Here is a 19580-nt window from a genome sequence, read left to right on the forward strand (position 1 = left end):
ATTCTGCATGCTTCCAATGTTTTCACATTTGTTTAGTTTCAGGATCATAGTGATGGATCCAAGTTTCATCTGTAGTGATTAGACATGAAAAAAACTCCTCTTGCTTTTGCTGGCATAATGACCTCATTTCGTGTGCACATTGTGCCCTTTCCTTCTTCTTCTGGCAAGGGGTCAGAAGTCTGGTAACCCATCTAGCAGACACTTTATTCATATGCAACCATTGATGGATGATGTTCTCTGCAGACCTTGCACTAATTTAGAGCTCTGTAGCTAGTTTTTTTTTTTTTATGCTAATAGAGAAATCTTCGAGGATTAATTCCTCAATTTTTGCAACACTCTTCTGTTACAGCAGTTGCTGGGCATCCTGGGATTTCTTCATCATGCACTGAGGTTCTTCTACAATTTGAGTTATTTATACCAATGTGCAACAACAACAACACCACTCTAACCTGGGCAGTCTTATCCATAATTTATCCATCTCTTCCTTAGCCATGAATACATAAATACATTACATGTGGAAATCAAGAATGGTACCCCGTGATCATGTTAGACAAAGAGCGTGCACAAGGTTTATCTAGCATGAACACACTTAAACAGAAGCTTGTTTTACCACCGTAAAACAAACTTCTGTTGCGTATTATCACGTAATCTGCATCCCTCTTCTTCCGTTGGCTGAATAAATATCACTAGGAGGAAAATTATTTTAATGTATAGAAAAAAAAAATAAATGAATAAAAAAATTATTTTTCTATCACAACTACTTCTGGGTGAATACAAATCTTTTTGGAATCCCCCCCCCCCCATGTATATTAAACACAGGTGTCACACAATGATTAATGATATGAATTATATTATTACTGAATATATGAATATGAATCCTATCTATTAAATAAGAATTATGAAATAAAAAATAAGTAAATTGCATAAGTATTATGATCTACAACATTTATCATAATTAAAAAATCTAAAAATTACCTTGCAATAATTCCTTAGTTGCTAATTCATCCAATGACATTTCATGTTTATCCACTTTTTCACCTTTTTTATCCTGTGCTTTATTTAAAAGTGTTTTCTTAGTTATTTTCCATTCATTTTTAATGAGTGGTATAATAAGTTCCTCCTTTTCTTCTTTTGCACTAATTAAAGAAAAAAAAAAAAGATACATAGACTTAAAACATGACAGTGAATTAGCAATTATCAGGTGGTCCTAGGTAGGGTAATTATTATAATAATACATTAAGTAGTACATTGAGTTGTAGTATATGTTAACTCCAATTATTGCATTAACAGTAAAGGTAAGAAATGTTTTTTTTCAAAAAGACTAACAACAAAACAATGAAACAACACAAATGTGGTTTGACGCTATGAACAGTGCAGCTGAAAAATTGAGCTCTTGAAAATGGATGTTTTTTTGAAAACTTCTACCATTTTTTACTTAACATACAATTATGTTCAATAAACAGTTTTAATAGTCCTAGTTCACATTGCTTATTTTTAAATTTAGCTAGTGAAAAATTTAGCTAATTTAGCTTTTTTGATATTCATAGAGCCTTTGTTATTGGTAATTTTTAAACAAATTAGTAAATCTTAGCATAGTGTAGTGTACAGTAGCAATAATTGTAGTAAATAAGTAGCTTGAAGGTTCTGATCATGCAGGCTGCTTTTTTTTTTTTTTTTTTTGTTTTTAGCTAATAAATTAGAAAGGCAATGGCATTATGTAAAACACAATTGCTTAATATGTAAAAAAATCTGGTAACAGTATGTGTTGTTATATTCTTATCCTCCCCCTCTCTCTGTGTTGTTGTTATTTGGTTTTTAGGAGCATTAGCAACTAAGGCCATATTGCTCCAGGGATATGCGGTGGTCATTCCTTGACCTTTTCGCATCCTCCATATTTGTGGTCATGGGCTCAAACCCCGGTCTAATCAAGAAGAGTGTGCTATGCACTGCTGCTCCTGGCTACGGTGGCGTCTCTCTCTCTCTCTCTCTCTCTCTCTCTCTCTCTCTCTCTCTCTCTCTCTCTCTCTCTCTCTCTCTCTCTGTCTCTCTGTGTGTGGTAATTTTAAATATTAAATTTAGACTAGAATCATGTCTCAAACACTAGCATTAGAGCAAAAAGTACTCAAAGTAGTTGGAATGTTTTGGCTCAGGAGGGAAATGTTGATGGTGGCTCTCTTGCAATTATAGCTACATTTGTTATGCTAACTGTGGCCTTTTTGTACCTCTATGAAATTAAAAAGAGAGACCCTGAAAGCACTCAGCTATGCAACACAATGGAGACTACACTAGTGCAACACAAGTACGATATCCTTCCACAGAAGTATGTGTTAGTCCCACCTTCTGTAGGACTAATACGCTATATACTAAACTGTAGTTAATATATAGTCTGAATTCCTGTGGTCACATAGGTTAGTTTATTTGTGTATTTTGATAAGTATTTGGAAAGCTACAGCAAAATATCGATAGCCTTTGCTATCGATATTTTGGCAGAAATTTTGTAACTTTTGTTGGATAGCTTAAATTTAATTTCGCTAGTGGTTAAAAGTTTTGTCAGCAGCATAATTTCTGTAATACTCTGCTAATTTTAATTCTGCAGTATATTGTAAGTTTAAATTTGCAAAGTATTTGGAAAGCTACAGCTTAATATTCAGATAGCCCGATATTTTTGCAGGAATTCTGTTAACTTTCATTTGGTAGCTTAAATTTAACTCCTTTAGTAATTTAAGTCAACAGCTTAATTTCTACAATATTTTGTTAATGTCATTTCAGTAATATACTGTAAATTTAAATTTAGTAATCTTTCTAAAATTCAAATTTTACTTAAATTATGGTTGCTACAAGATCCACTTACAATACAATGTCCAGGGATATTGGGATTCAAATGGAAATGCCTGTGGGCATTCCTGGTGTGTGTCATGACTTCGTCATTTGTATAGCCTGCAGTATGTATTCTAAGGCTGGTCTAGTAGACAGACCTAGCTCAACTGATGATTCTTTTCTTTGCAACTGATGTAAGGAGTGTACCAATCTCAAATTACAAATTACTTGGTGCGTTATGAAAAGAATCTGAGTCACTGAAGAAACGAGTGTTTGCCCTAGAAACAAATGTAACTGGAAGCTCGTCAGAGACTTAAGGATCTCCTGACCTGCCAGGTAATGCACCCCCAATTCAGGTCCCAGAAAAGGATACTCAAGTGCACACTGCTCTGGTTGAAGGTGATCTACTGTACTTTTATTGGGAGATTCTATTGTCAGGGAAACAGGCAACATTTTCTGTAATAAAGACAGGTGGTCCAGAACCAGAGTGTGTTTGCCTGGACCCAACAACTGATGACGTTACAAACAGATTGTCAAATTTCAAGGGAGGCACATAGAGAATTATTATTCATGCGGGGACTAATGGTATTAAATGTACACAACCTGACCATCTGTTGGATAAATATAGGACTATGCTGAAAAAAATGTTGTGAGTTAGGTCAGAATGTGTATGTGTCTGCAATTCTGCCTAGACACGATAGGATGGATTTAAAAATTTCTCCCCTGAGCCTTACAGATTCTCTTAAGAGAATCTGCAAGGCTCTAGGGAAGAAATTTTTATCAGGGTGGCCTGCATTTGTAGGTAAAAGGGATCTATTTTATAGAGATGGTATTCATTTTAACATAGGTAGTGCAAGAATTTTTGCTGGTATAATTAAGTATACCCCAAGGGTTCGGGGAAACTGCTAATGGGGGGAGAAGAAAGGTAATTTAGATCCGCATTTATCTGATGATACAGGTCAAAGTTATGCTTGCAATCACTTAATGAATTCTTGTTTGTTCCCACAACAGCTGATGTTGATAAGTTAAAGCTTGGGACACAAACCTAAATAACTTCAAGGGGCGTATCAGGGTAGTGAACTATAGAAGATTTCTTAGTCTTAATTGTGTCTACAGTAATTTCAGGAGTGTTGTCAATAAAATAGATGAATTTGAAATCCTGGTTAGGATTACTAATGCTGATATAATAGGGCTAACAGAAACGTGACGATTCCTGGAAATTGGCGATGATGAGTTCCACTAAGATATGTATAATGTATTTAGGAAAGACAGAGGGGGTGGAGGGGGTCATGCTTCTTATCAAAAACAGCCTAAGTGCGAAAAGAGCTTCTGCTGAGTCTGAAGTTACATCTGCCAACATAGAATCTGTGTGGTGTGAGTTAGTTGGAAGAAAAGGAACAATAAGAGCGGAAATAATCTACAGACCAGAATATTGTGAAGAATCTTTACAAGAGTCTTTACAAGCAGATGAATGGGCAAGCAAGCATGAATGTCTTATTACAGGTATTTAATCTGCCCAAGATTGAATGGAATAAGTTGAAGGGAAACTCACAATGGGGGAGAAACTTTTTTTAAACAAACTAGGTGATTATTATGATTTCATCTGTTTCATTATAACTAATGAAACAGATGAAATCATAGGGCTAAAAGTACAGGAACCATTGTCAGGAAGTGATCATGCAATCGTCAGTTGGATGATGAAGAAAGATGTAGCAGTAGTTAAAGGCACAGTTTTTAACTTCGGAAGAGGGGACTGTGACAGTTTAAGGCACTATATGTCACCTGTGAATTGGGTGGATCCCTGAGGGTTGGCGAATACATTTGAATTATATAATGGTTTTAAAGAAGAAAAATCACAGAAGCCATGAACACATACATAAATTTAAGAAAATATTGCAGGAGGAGGATGCTGAAATGGATGACTGTGGAGCTGGCTGGTCAAATAGAGCAGAAAAAGACAGCACGGGGCAGTTACAGAGCAATGAAAAGCACTGACGCCTAACAACAGGTAGTATTCAAATGTATTTGCCAATCTGAGGGTTGGCGAATACATTTGAATTATATAATAGTTTTAAAGAAAAAAAATCACAGAAGCCATGAACACATACATAAATTTAGAAAAATATTGCGGGAGGAGGATGCTGAAATGAAGGACTGTGGAGCTGGCTGGTCAAATAGAGCAGAAAAAGATAGAATGGGAGAGTTACAGAGCAATGAAAAGTACTGAAGCCTACAACAGGTAAGTTAATCTGTAACAGTACCACAAATAAGGTCAGGGAGGTTGTTGTTGTTGTTTGGTTTTCAGGAGCATTAGCAACTAAGGCCATATTGCTCCGGGAATATGCGGTGATCATTCCCTGACCTTTCTGCATCCTCCGTATTTGGTGGTGACGGGCTCGAACCCCGGTCTAATCAAGAAGTGTGTGCTACGCACTGCTGCTCCTTCCCACCTGGCTACGGAGGCGCCAGGTCAGGGAGGCCAAGGTTGAATATGAGAAAGCATTGGCTAAGAGAGTAAAGAATGGAACAAAGAATTTTTCATGTATATGAATACAACGATGAAGAAAGCTAATCAGAATGGACCCTGGGTGTGGGAAAGGCTTAGATAACCTAGATGATGTTGCGGACAAATTTAACAGGTACTCTGCATTGGTCTTTACTGATGAAGAACTCTTCACGCTGAAAAGACATTGTGCGAGTGAGGGCTAAGCCATATGAAATTAATGATGTCGTAATTATATGATATTTTGTTAGAAAAATCTTTCGGCATAAAGGCAAGTAAGGCTCCCAGAGTTGATGGCATAGACCATGTAGTTTTGAGGGAGACTGATAGGGAGTGGATTGAACTATTGAGGTTAATTATGAGGGCATTTTTGGATTGGAGAAGTACCACTATATCACCAATAAATAAAAGTGGCTCTAAGAGTGAAGTTGGTAACTACAGACTGGTTAGTCTGACTTCAATGGTAAGAAAAATCTTAGAGGCAGTGATTAAGAGTGCAATCTAGGGATATTTAGATAGATATGGTCTTCTGAAGGACACACAGCATGGCTTTGTTAAGGGAAAATCATGCTTAACCTACTTAGTGGCTATTTTGACACGGTTACTCATGAGCTGGATTTGGAGAAAAATTTATTTGGATTTTAGCAAAGCATTTGAGTCAGCCCCTCATGAGAGGTTATTGTATAATATTGTTATTTGGTTTTTAGGAGCATTAGCAACTAAGGCCATATTGCTCCGGGGATATGCAGTGGTCATTCCCTGACCTTTACACACCCTCCGTATTTGGTGGTCACGGGCTCGATTCCCGGTCTAATCAAGAAGCGTGTGCTACGCACTGCTGCTCCCCATCTGGTTACTGTATAAGCTTGAACATGTTAGGATTACTGGTAAGATTCTAAGATGGAATGCTCGGTGATAGCAAGGCAGAAAGTAGAGGGTTGTGACTAATGGATATTATTCAGATTGGTGTAACATCAGGAGTGGGATTCCTCAAGGATTGGTTCTTGCACCACAGTTATTTCTCATTCTCATAAACGACATCAATGAAGGGATAGACGGCATGATGTCAAAATTTGCAGATGGTGTAAAGATTGACAGAGTAGTTAATGATCAGTGCCAAGCAGCACTCCTTCAGGATGACTTAAATAGACTTCAAAAATGGTCAGAGAAGTGGCAGCTATGTTTTAATGCTGCTAAATGCAAGGTCTTACACTTGTGGAATAGAAACTCACAAATAAATTATACACTTGGTGGGTTTGAATTAAAAACATTGGAGAAGGAAAGGGTTCTGGGAGTTACAATTGGGCAGATATGAAGTGTTCTGAATAGTGTAAGCAGGCAGCCAGGAAAGCCCATGGTGTCCTTTTGATTTATCGAATGCTATCCTGTAGAGATAGGGAGGTCATAATTCCACTGTTTAAGGCAAACGTAAGATCACATTTGGAATACTGTGTTCAAGTATAGAGACCTCATATGAAAAAAAGACATCGAGCTTCTTAAATGAGTCCAACTCGAATGGTGCGATTGTAGGACGACCGTATGAGGAAAGACTAATTATGTGGGCTACAGAGCTTGGCAACCAGGCATCTCAGAGATAACCTAATTGAGGTTCATAAGGATCTGAGAGGGATTAGTGAAATAAATGAAGGTGTAATTCTCACTGTTATAAAGAATTTCAGAACTAGGGGCCATAAATTCAAATTACAGGGTTTGAGGTTTAGATTAGATTGTAGGAAGTTTTCTTTTAGCCAGTGAGTTGTTGATTGTTGGAATAAGTTGCTCTCACAGGTAGCTAAGGCTAACAGTTTGAATAAATTCGAAGGTCAACTGGATCATTTAACTGTGTAAGTAGGGAATCATATAATTTGTATTTTCTTATCTACGTGGTTTTTTTTTTTGGTTTTTTTTTGTCAGAGCAGCAAAAGACTGTGGCTTCCATGCACTATATAGCGAATACTATTACTATTACTTAAGGTAGCTATTATCGAAGACTCTACTGTCAGAAAAGCTAGAAATATGATTTGTAAAATGGATAGTTAAAAAAAAAAAAAAAAAACAGGCTACGGTGTCATCTCTTATGCACATAAAAGGTGATACTGTTGTACACATTGGTACAATGGTCGAGAGAAAATCTACAGGCACTTCTAGGTCACTCAGTGGCTTCTACACTACACATTCATGCTATAATGTACTCCTCCTACAGCCACTCCTTCTGATCATGATTCACATAAGTCAAAAGAAATTATATTGCAATGCATATAAATTATAGCAAAATAGAGGGGGCAGTAAATCAGAATGTCTTATAATAAGGGATTTTAACTTTCAAGATGTTGACTAGAATTTATGGCTTTGGTCGCTCACACACCAGCAAGACTTTTGACAGTTCTTGAATAACTGTTTTCTACAGCAGAATGTTAGAGAGGCAACAAGAAGAAGCAATACTTTTAATCTGGTTATCAGCAGTGATTCTACATCCATTAAAAATCTGCAGGTAAAAGACCTGCTGGGTTGCAGTAATCACAAAGTACTAATGTGGAATTTAATTACAGACATAACTACTATCAAGGGTAAAGGGAAAGGCTTTTGCAAGGATGACTACAGTGCTCTCAGAGTTTTAAAGAAATACTGTTCAAGGTTTAGCTCCAAATGGATGTCATTTCGACTGATGAGACTTATTGCAGAGAAAACAAATGCATATGATGCATATAAATTATTAGGTGATACAGAAGCCTATGATATAAATAAATTAGTCTGTAATCAAGTCACAAAGGAGGTTAGGCAAGATAAGACATATTATGAGAAGCTTTTGGAAAAGAATGAAAAGAACAGCAGCAAACACTTTATGCTTATATTATGAGTAGAAGGAGGGGACTGAATCACATTGGGCCACTTGATGCCAATGGGTTAACTGTTGATGACCCTGCTCAAGTTTCAGACAAACTGAACAGGTATTTTGCATCAACATTTACACATGAGGAATTATTTAGGGGGGGGATACCAGAAGTTTAACAAACTTCAATGGTGAGCTACATGACTTTTTGGTAACTGAAAGAAAAGTGGAAGAGGAATTGTTGAAGCTGAACATAAATAAGGCACGTGGGTGGGTGGGTGGGTGGGACTATCCAATCATATTAAGAGAGACAGCAAAGTAGATAAGCAAGCTTTTAGCCATAATTATAAGGGTATCCTTGGATTCAGTTCATGGGAGGTTGCTATGGGCTGGAGATGTGTGAATGTATCCCGAATTAATACAGGGGAATCAAAAGATGACATGAGTAATTACAGACCTGTTAGCTTAACATCTGTTCTGGGGAAAATAAAGGAGTCTATGGTTAAAGAAGTAATGCAGGACCATCTGTACAGACATACATTACTGCAGTCACAGCATGGATTTGTTAAGGCAGTCTTGTCTATCCAATCTGATAGATTACTATGATGCAGTGCCTAAGGAACTGGATGCAAAAAATAATTTTGATATCATATACTTGATTTCTGGAAGGTTTTTGATACTGTTGCTCATAAAGAATGCTGTATAAACTGGAGCAATGTCACATTAAGGGCAAGTTACTGCTACGGATAAAGGAATGATTAAGTGGAAGAAGACAGAGTAGTTATCAATGGGCACTGCTGTTGATGGACTAATGTTATCAGTAGAGTCCTCCAAGGTTCAGTGCAGGCCCTTTGTTGGTTTCAATATTTATTATGATACTGAAGAAGGTATACCAGGCTTAATGTCAAAGTTTGCAGATAATACAAAGGTTGACAGGTTGGTTAATGACAGTAATCTGGGTGATCTACTGGAACAAGATCTAAGAAAACTGGGTCAATTGGCTGAGAAATGGCAGATGAAGTTTAACATTGACAAATGCAATGTACTGCATATGGATAGCAGTAATCTCAGAGTAGTGGAAAATTAAAAGAGAGCTGGGGTTAACTGTGCAGTCAGATATGAAATTCTATGAGCAGTGCAGACATGTTACCAGAATATTTTTCAATGATATATAGAAACTTTGCTTGAAGGGATAAGGAGGTGATTATCCCTTTGTACAAAGTCATGTTAGGCCACATCTTGGGTATTGTATACAGGTCTGAAGGCCTCACTTTACAAAGGATGAAGATCTGCTGGAATGGTAGCAGAGAAGGGCAACAAGATTGGCAAAGGGAATCAAACGGTGCTCTTACCTAGAAAGAGTTTCAGTTCTGCAAAGTGCAGCTTCTGGAGACTAGGCATCCACAGGGTGATCTGATTGGGGTGTTTAAGGTCTTGAATGAATTGAGTAAGCTAAATGTGAATGGCATTCTTCCTCCTCCTCCTCCTATCCTAACCGAGTATACAAATGAGGGGACATAAATTTAAGTTGAGGAAAGATGGTTGCAGGATAGATGTGCGAAAGTTTGCGAACAGGCTTCCATCTGTTGTGGAAGTGGGACTGAATAAATTCGTGGAAGAATTAGACAAATTCTTGAAGGGTATGGAGAGGAGAAGTGTGTAGTGTTTTTTTTTGGTTGATGCTACATAAGCTTACTTTCTTGTATGACTTGCCTCTACTACTGCTATTTCTAAAAGACCTTTACACTTGTGATGACATTAGGAGAGTTTTTAATGAAATCATATCTTCAGCACAAACCCTTTCAATCAAAGGATTTGTGCTAAAGCAAATGCAAAAATAAAAAGAACACTACGACAATACTATACATCATAATTTTTGGAATTCTGTAAACGATTATAATTATATTTGTTTCTAACTATTTTAAGAGAAATTAGTGCAGTAATTTAAACATATTTAAAATATACACATTGTGGGGGAAGGTTACAATCTACCCAGTAAAAAACTTTTGGTTTAAAAATGACCATCTTTTCTTCCAGCAGCTGGCACAATGAATTATGCATGTGAAAGATATACATAAAGAAAGAGGAGGGACCTAACGAGTGGCCTTGATGCACCTGTAGCACTTCTCTCGACCATAATGATATCAAAAGATCTGATGATTTACTTGAAAAGTATAGGGCAATGTTAAGAAAAAGTTGTGAGTTAGGATTGAAATTATCTGCAATTCTGCCCAGACACAATAGGAAGGCATACATGATGAAGCCTTGTCAATCATTTCAAAACTGGAGAGACTGTGCAAGGCCTATGAAGTAGAATTTTTCTTAGCATGGTCTGTGTTGTTAACAGGAGTTTTTACAGGGATGGGATATGCTTAAATAGATAGCATGCACAAATATTTCCTGATGCTCTCAGACAGTGTTAAGTAGATCATAAAACTGCTAGCTTGGAAGGGGGATACACAGACTAATAGATAAATAGCAGCCACAGACAGAGGTATAAGTCATTCATGCATTGCTTCTATTGATACATGGAGCAGCACAGAAAGCAAAATATTGGGGATTTTGAAGCCTGCCTGGGGTTCTCTGAAAAAAGAAAATGCATGGGCTGTGTTAGGATTACTAACAGTAAAAACAGGTGCATGATTATCCATGAACACTAATAAAATGAGCACAATGAATAAATTTGATGAATTGCTGAAATCATCATATGAAGCCATTGTAGGAATATTGAAAACATGTTGTACCCTAGACAATGGATGCAGAATGTGAACAGGACCACAAAGTGTACAAAAAGGTCAGAAGGGGGAGTGATGCTCTAGTTAAGAAACAAAATTTAAGGCAGCGCATCCATTTAATAGGTGACCAGTGCAATACTGAGTTAGTTTGATGTGATATAAGCACCAAGAAAACAAAAATGAGAGTAGGAGTGCATTATAGGCTAAAAAACTGTGACAAGCATAACAAGCAACTATACAGATAAATATAGTGTGTCAGTAAATCAGAATGTCTTATAATGGGCAATTTAATAGCCCATATATTGACTGGAACTTTCACAATGTGACAGAGGCAATGAGACAAAGCTCTTGTTCTGATAATCAACACTGACTACATGCATTAATAAAGTGCAGATATAATGTTTTTTTTTTATGAAAACCCCAAACACAAGAGGTATTAGAACCTATAGTACTTAGTACTGTGCTTGGGTTGGAGGTTGAGAAGACGAAAGAAGATATTTGTTGACATTAGACTTGAACTTCTGTAGACTGTAATTTTCAGGAAATACGTACGAAGGAAGGTTGTTCCAGAAAACAGCAGTTGAATGAATAAACGAGGAAGATGAAAAGTTGGTTCTGTGAGTTTGAAGCTGGACAGTAAATGGATGTTGGCTGGTGGCGGCACACATTCAGACTGTTTTGAAAGAGAGAGAGCTGGAATTATAGAAGCCAATTCAGAAGAACAGTGCACATGGAAGTATCTGTAGAAAAGGCATGCAGCAGAAACAGTACATCTATGAGACAGCAAGTGGAGAGGAGTCATTAATTAACCTAACTGACTTCTTCTGAATGGAATCTAGAAGCCTGAGAGGTTTTAGGGGCACCACCCCAGATGTGGGAACAATATTCCATGGTAGGGCGGATTTGCGATTTGTACAGAGAACAGCTGTTTGGAAGAAAAGTAATGCAGAGAGCGAAAGAGAAAACCAAGATTTTTGCATGCAGAGGAAGCAATATTTGTAATGTGCTTGTGCCAAGAGAGATTAGAAGTCAGGGTAATCCCCAAAAGAGATACATAATTTTGCCTAGAAACTGGAGTGTCACCAAAGATAAGCATATGAGCAGAAGAATCCTTTTTGCGAGATATAAGACAAGAATGAGTTTTAGAAGGATTGAAATCAACTAAGTTGTCTTTACCCCACTGGAGAATTAGGGTGGCTTAGGGTGGCTCTAAGAGTGAAGTGGGAAATTATCGACCTGTCAGTCTGACTTCCGTGGTAGGGAAAATCATGGAGGCAATGATCAAGGGTGGAATTCAGGATCATCTGGATCGAATTGAAATTCTCAAGGATACTCAGCATGGTTTTGTAAAGGGAAAATCATGTTTAACAAATCTGGTTCACTATTTTGAAAGGGTCACCCACGAGCTGGAATTAGGGAATAATTTCGTGTGAGAGGCATCAGTAAAATGAATGAGGATGAAATTTTCAAGATTATATTAATGATGCTAGAACTAGGGGACATAAATTTAAGTTAAGGGGGAAATGTTTAGATTGGACTGCAGGAAGTTTTATTTTAGCCAGCGAGTTATAAATTACTGCAATAAGTTGCCTACATGGGTGATAGAGGTTGACAATTTGGGGAAATTCAAAGGTCATCTGAATAGTACCTTCGGGCGATGGAAACGCATAGGATGATAGGTTTAATTTCCATTTCTATTATTATTTATTATTATTTATTTTTTTTTTTGGCTGGTGCAGCATAAGCCATAGGCTTTCTTGCACCATGCGGCCATTACTAATACTAATTACCTGGAGATCGGCATTTAAGGAATTGGGAGCAGATATTCGAGAAGTTGAAGTTGATTGAGCAGGGCAAGGTTTCTCAAGATGGAAAGTAGAATGTAACATGCTATCGTCGGCAAAACTATGGATAGAATTTCCAGTCAATGGAAGGTCATTAATATACAAAAGGAAATGAGTGGGGGAAAGAACTGAACCTTGGGGGGACATCAGCATTAGTGGAAAAGTTAGAAGACAGAGAGCCATCTACCAACACCCTCAGTCAGCGATCAGAGAGAAAACTGAACAACCAATTGCAAAAAACAGTTGGCAAACCATAAGATGGAAGTTTGTTTAGGAGATCTTTATGCCAAACACGATTGAAAGCCATTGAGATGTCAAGAGCAATTAGCATTTATTTGTCCATAAATGGGTAACATAAGCCAGGATATCAGAAGTGGATCGACACTGACGGAATCCATATGCCAAACACGATCGAAAGCCTTTGAGATGTCAAGAGCAACTGCCTGTGTTTCCCCATACTTTTCCATTGAATTTGTCCATAAATGGGTAACATAAGCCAGAATATCACCAGTGGATTGACACTGACGGAATCCATACTGGCGATCATTGATCAGACAGAAGGTTTATAGGCAGTTTAATAGTTGGCGGTTAATTGATTTCTCTATTATTTTAGAAAGAGAAGTAACTGCAATGTGATGATAATTGGATGGGAGGGATTTGTCACCGTTTTTAGGAACTGGCTGGATATGAGCAAATTTCCAAGCAGAAGGAAAAAAAACACCTTTGGAATAAGAACGTGAAAAAAGGCAGCAAAGAACAGGAGTAAGTTCAGAAGCACAGGTTTTGAGAACAAGTGGAGAAATACCATCAGGACCTGGAGCTTTCTTAGCAACAAGATTCGTCAAAATCCTTCTGACATCCTTTTGACAGAAAACCACAGCACGCACTGAATGGAGAATGTTGGGAATGGTGAGAGGTGTTTTACCAAGATCACTGATACAGGAGTTGGAAGAAAAATGGGATGCTACAGGTCAGCTTTATATTTGGCTGAAATGACAACACAACTATCTGGCCAATAGCTTTGGCAATGTTTGGCTACCATTAGGGCAAGAAGCAAGTTTTCTACTCTTAGCCTGTTCAAAATCTAGTTTGGACTGATTAATAACTGCTTTACAATTTTTGCGAGCTTTGGTGTAGGCAGAAAATGAATTTGATGATTTGGAAACAAGCCAATTACGATATGCAATGTTCTTCTCTTGAACAGCCTTAGCACATTTATTGGAAAACCAAGGTTTAGATAAAGGACGAGATTTTAAAGCGGAGTGTGGAATAAAGTATTCCATTTCTACAAGAATAATTTCACTGACACGATCTGAGCAAACAGTGACATCAGAAGTTTTGAAACAGTAATCCGACCAAGGAAAAGAAGAAAAGAAATCTCGCAGGTCATCCCATTTTGCATTCTTGTAATGCCAAACAATACGAGGTTGGGAACAGCCATGAGATAAAGGTTCCACTGGAGAAGAGACAATCACCAAGTTGTGATCTGAGGTGCCTAACAGACCACTCACTTCAACCGTGTACTTAGAAGGGTTGTTTGTGAGAAAAAGATCAAGCGTGTTGGCTGTATGGTTAGGATTGTCCAGCATTCTTGTAGATAAATGAACAATCTGTTCATTGTTCATTTATCTACAAGAATGCTGGGTCAGTGTGACTAGAAAATGGAAGTCAGCTTTAGTTGTGAGCATTAAAATCACGAAGGAAAATTATCACACTGTTAGGAAAGTTGGACTGGAGAAAGTCAAGTTGCCACAGATGAATTTTACACAATGAGGTGGAGAGATTTTAAGCCAGAGAAGATCGAAACGAGATTCCAAATTACCAAGTCTCTGACAGGGAATATCAGAACGGACATATGCACAAGTACCACCTTTGAGGCGAAAGGAATCATACAGCGAATAATTTGGGCAACTGAGATGAGCAGTAGTTGAATCAACCAATAACTGAGATTCTGTCAGAAGGCAGACTGCAAGTGGAAATGGACATCGTTGAGATTAGAATTGAGACCACGTGTATTTGTGAAATGAACTAGCAAGTGTTTGGGAGGTTTAGATTTTTTCACAGATAAGCTTACTCTATTAGTTTGACAATTTATGGTGTATTCGATGGTAAGAAAAAGTGGGGGGGGGGCATGCTGTATGAAGTAATGAAATTTTTGGATATGGCATACATATGGTAAGAATATACCCAGATCCTTGACATAACATGGCCTTGACAATGTCCCCTGCATACACACTACTCGGACTTCCTCTAGTCATTATCTGGCAGAGTAAAGGTAGCAAGATTATACACTAGCTGATCTGGAAGCCTCCTAAAGAGTTACCAATAGGTTCGGTCCGGTGTACTAACTAGCGGCTAGCTTGCAAATACTGTTTTAGAGCTGTACCCTCGAAATGTAAGGAAGATTAGATCTCGCCATAATGTTCGTCATAACCTCGAAAGTCATCAGTCATACTGCATGATGGAAGAGATGGGGAAGGGTTGACCAGAACTTAGCTCTGGAGACTAAACATGGGTTCCACCACTTCAAGCCTCCAATATGCAAAGTGGTGGTATTTCACCAGTTGAAGAGAGTAATCTACCACCTAGTATTGCCTGGTAACACAGAGGGGTGGCATTCCTCCATGTGGTGTGGGCGCCACACCTTGACCCCTACTTACGTTGGTTCACACCTGGGTGGTCACCCACAGTGTGCATGTGCATGGTGGTTATACCCAGTGTTACTAACAGTTTAACCATCGTGAAGGTGCAAGCAGAGGATTTGGCTGTCACAGACCATCTGTACTTTGCTGAAATTGGGTCCACTTGACTTCAATGTCACCTGAATATCAGTTCCATCAGCATTTAAGACTCCCAGGTAACAAGTACAGCTTGTCCGGCATGTCTGAGAGAATGTCTGTGACAACCTCAAGGACGAATGGTTTGGTTTAGAATATACTGGCACATGACTGGGGCTATGATGTGCCATTACCACGCCATAGAATAAAAGGAGAAAAAATGTTTTTTGTAACTTTTCAGAAAGATTACAATGTCAAAAATATGTAAATATATATACTGCAGTAAAAAATAATAAAAGTAATAATAAATGCTCAATACTATATATATTTCTAAATATTAATATTAAAAATTTAAAAGCATCTCACTGAGTGCATGAGGCTCAATCGGATAGATAAAAGTAGCAGATATCACATTCATGCTCTGAGAGAGAGTGAATCATCTGCTGAACTTGAGATAGGACTGGATGAGAGATATATCTCATTGATGATAAAGTTACCAGCTCACATCTGGTGAGTATGGGCTTGGCACACCCAAGGTCCCGAGCTGGATATCATCATCATTCTCTTTCTTGGTGATTCATTCTCTCTCTCTCTCTCTCTCTCTCTCTCTCTCTCTCTCTCTCTCTCTCTCTCAGAGTAACTCAAAAATTTTTTTTTTTGGTTGGTGCAGCATAAGCCTCAGTCTTCCTTGTATCATATGGCTAATAATAATAAAAAGTCTACAAGACACTCAATTAATCGGAGTATATACTGAAGTAGTGGTGCTGGCAATTACTGATGTGGTCCAAGGATAACTCCATACCGTGCAGTTTAACAGTAAATATATTGCATTCGGGGAGAATCTGCTCAGATACTAGATCCTACATACGATTCCGACTTCAAGCTATCTGTGTAGACTGGCAAGAAGTCAGAATGTTCAGCTCAGTGTGCTGAATAGAGCTGCAGGTAGACAGATGAAGGAGCATCATACTTTGCCCAGTTCATAAGGTTGTTGTTATTTGGTTTTTAGGAGCATTAGCAACTAAGGCCATATTGCTCTGGGGATATGCAGTGGTCATTCCCTGACCTTTCCACATTCCCCGTATTTGATGGTCACTGGCTCGAACCCCAGTCTAATCAAGAAGTGTGTGCTACGCACCGCTGCTCCTACCCACCTGGCTAAGGAGGTGCCACCCAGTTCGTAAGGAAAAGTCACATGTTGGTATTTGAGCATGCCAGGGTGGAAGGGATTGATTTGGTGGTTGGGAAACCTTGTCTACCATGATGTTACTCTCTTAGACACGAATACTAAAAGGATGACTGAGTAACTCTTAGACACGAATACCGAAAGGACAACTGGCAGTCTGGCAGGCGTGACACAAAATTTCCCAATGCGACTGAAAAACTGATGTCCATATAGGATGGTCTGGCAGGGATTTTAGTTTTAAAGCATACTTTAGAGACAACTGCTCATGTTGGAGTGATAATGATTCTTCATTTGTTTCTACATAGAGGTTTTGGATAGGAGATGCCTGAAATGCTCCAATAGCAATATGGATAGCCCAATGATGGATCAGGTCCAGCCATCAAAGTACACTGTTTCTGTCTGGGACATATACCTGGGACCAGTAATCGTGTTTAGATCGCACAAGTGCATGGTAGATGCGTGGTAAGGTGCATCAGTCCACATCCCAAGATGTAGAGGCCAGAGCATAGAGAACATTCAAGCTTCTTGTGCACTTTGTACAGAGTTGACAGATATGTCTGAGAAAGGTCAAATTTTTATCAAATACAAGTCCCAAGAATTTTGTATTTATCACTACTGGAATAACATTTTGTCAGATTGTTATTTGTTATTTAGGTTTTTAGAAGCATCAGCAACTAAGGCCATATTGCTCCAGTGCAGCGGTCATTCCCTGACCTTTCCGCATCCTCCATATTTGGTGGTGACGGGCTCGAACCCCGGTCTAATCAAGAAGCGTGTGCTACGCACTGCTGCTCCTTCCCACCTGGCTACGGAGGCGCCTACATTTTGTCAGAGCCTCAATTCAGGTTCAGGATGAAGATTAGGCTTATGGCAAAAATGTACGCAAACAGCATTTTGATTTGGTAGTTGTTGGCGCATCGGCTTCTGTGGCCATCGGCATTTTGAGGCGAGAACCTAAATCCATTAGCAAGTGCCCAAGAATTAAAACAATTGAGGGCTTGTTGCAGTTGCAATTAACTTAGATCTAAGGATTCCCTTCCTTACAATAGGTCTTTTACTATACAAGAGTTAAAAACAGCTCTAACTCTTACAAAGGCAAGTGCTTTTGGATAAGATCCAGCCCAAAAGCATCGCATCTTATCCATTATGAAATGATCACTACCACAGAAAAATCCACGAACCACCTGTTCTTTCTGTATATTAAAATCTTCCTAGAGGAGAAGTTTCCAGATTCTTGACATAACAAAATCGTTCTTGCCTTTCCCAAGCCAGGAAAAGATCCCAAAGTCCCAACAAACTACTGCTCTATTGCTCTGACTAGCACAGGATCCTGGAGAGAATGATCAATGCCCGCCTTATATGTATTTGAAGGCAAATGGGCTCTTCTCCAGAGGTACAGTGTGGCTTCCGAAGGAACCGGTCCACTCTGGACTGTTTAATTAGACTGGTAAAATCCATCTGGGATACTTTCCTAAAACCGGAATATCTGGTGTCTGTATTTTTTTATATGGAAAAATTGTATGACACAATTTGGAGATTTGGCATCTTAAAAGACATAAACTCGGTCTTAGTGGGCATCTACCTGTTTTTATTAAAATTTTTTTAGCCAATTGGTCTTTCCAAGTTCATGTAGAATCCTCACTCTCTCATCTCTTTTTCTAAGAGGAGGGAAAGGGGGTACCTTAAGGATCAGTATTCAGTATGCTTTTTGTCATCAAAGTAAATGCCACACAGAACAGCTTGCTCCAACTGTAAACAGCACCACCAATGTTGATGAGAAAATGACTTTAGCATTATTTTCTGAGTCATACAACCTTCATGTTGTATGACTCAGAAAATAATGCTAAATACAACCTTCATGTTGTATGACTCAGAAAATAATGCTAAAGTCATTTTCTCATCAACATTGGTGGTGCTGTTTACAGTTGGAGTAAGCTGTTCTGTGTGGCATTTACTTTGATGACAAAAAGCATACTGAATACTGATCCTTAAGGTAGCCCCTTTCCCTCCTCTTAGAAAAAGAGATGAGAGAGTGAGGATCCTACATGAACTTGGAAAGACCAATTGGCTAAAATATTTTTAATAAAAACAGGTAGATGCCCACTAAGACTGAGTTTATGTCTTTTAAGATGCCAAATCTCCAAATTGTGTCATACAATTTTTCCATATAAAAAAATACAGACACCAGATATTCCAGTTTTAGGAAAGTATCCCAGATGGATTTTACCAGTCTAATTAAACGGTCCAGAGTGGACCGGTTCCTTCGGAAGCCACACTGCACCTCTGGAGAAGAGCCCATTTGCCTTCAAATACATATAAGGCAGACATTGATCATTCTCTCCAGGATCCTGTGCTAGTCAGAGCACAGGATCCTAGTCAGTAGTTTGTTGGGACTTTGGGATCTTTTCCTGGCTTGGGAAAGGCAAGAAAGATTTTGTTTTGTCAAGAATCTGGAAACTTCTCCTCTAGGAAGATTTTAATATACAGAAAGAACAGGTGGTTCGTGGATTTTTCTGTGGTAGTGATCATTTCATAATGGATAAGATGCGATGTTTTTGGACTGGATCTTATCCAAAAGCACTTGCCTTTGTAAGAGTTAGAGCTGTTTTTAACTCTTGTATAGTAAAAGACCTATTGTAAGGAAGGGAATCCTTAGATCTAAGTTAATTGGCTGTTTTTCATTTTTGTTTCGGGACCAGGAACAGAGTCTCTCCACTTGCTGTCTCATAGATGTACTGTTTCTGCTGCATGCCTTTTCAACAGATACTTCCATGGGCACTGTTCTTCTGAATTGGCTTCTATAATTCCCACTCTTTTAAAACAGTCCGAACACTTGCCGCCACCACCCAACATCCATTTACGGTTCCAACTTCAACTCACAGAACCAA

The 19580-nt window shown here is 38.4% G+C and overlaps 1 protein-coding gene across 1 annotated transcript in view; it reads right to left on the bottom strand.

Moving 5' to 3' along the window:
- LOC150078193 (G-patch domain and KOW motifs-containing protein-like) overlaps positions 1-19580 on the bottom strand; it is a 167089-nt gene that overhangs the window by 138564 nt on the left and 8945 nt on the right. The window contains exon 2 of the mRNA XM_090384635.1: positions 976-1136. Coding sequence (XP_090240761.1) covers positions 976-1136 — 161 coding nt within the window. The remainder of the gene's footprint in view (positions 1-975; positions 1137-19580) is intronic.

The sequence above is a fragment of the Mastigoproctus giganteus genome, chromosome 11 (assembly GCF_048544385.1).
Source record: "Mastigoproctus giganteus isolate SK-2022 chromosome 11, ASM4854438v1, whole genome shotgun sequence".
NCBI lineage: Eukaryota > Metazoa > Arthropoda > Arachnida > Uropygi > Thelyphonidae > Mastigoproctus > Mastigoproctus giganteus.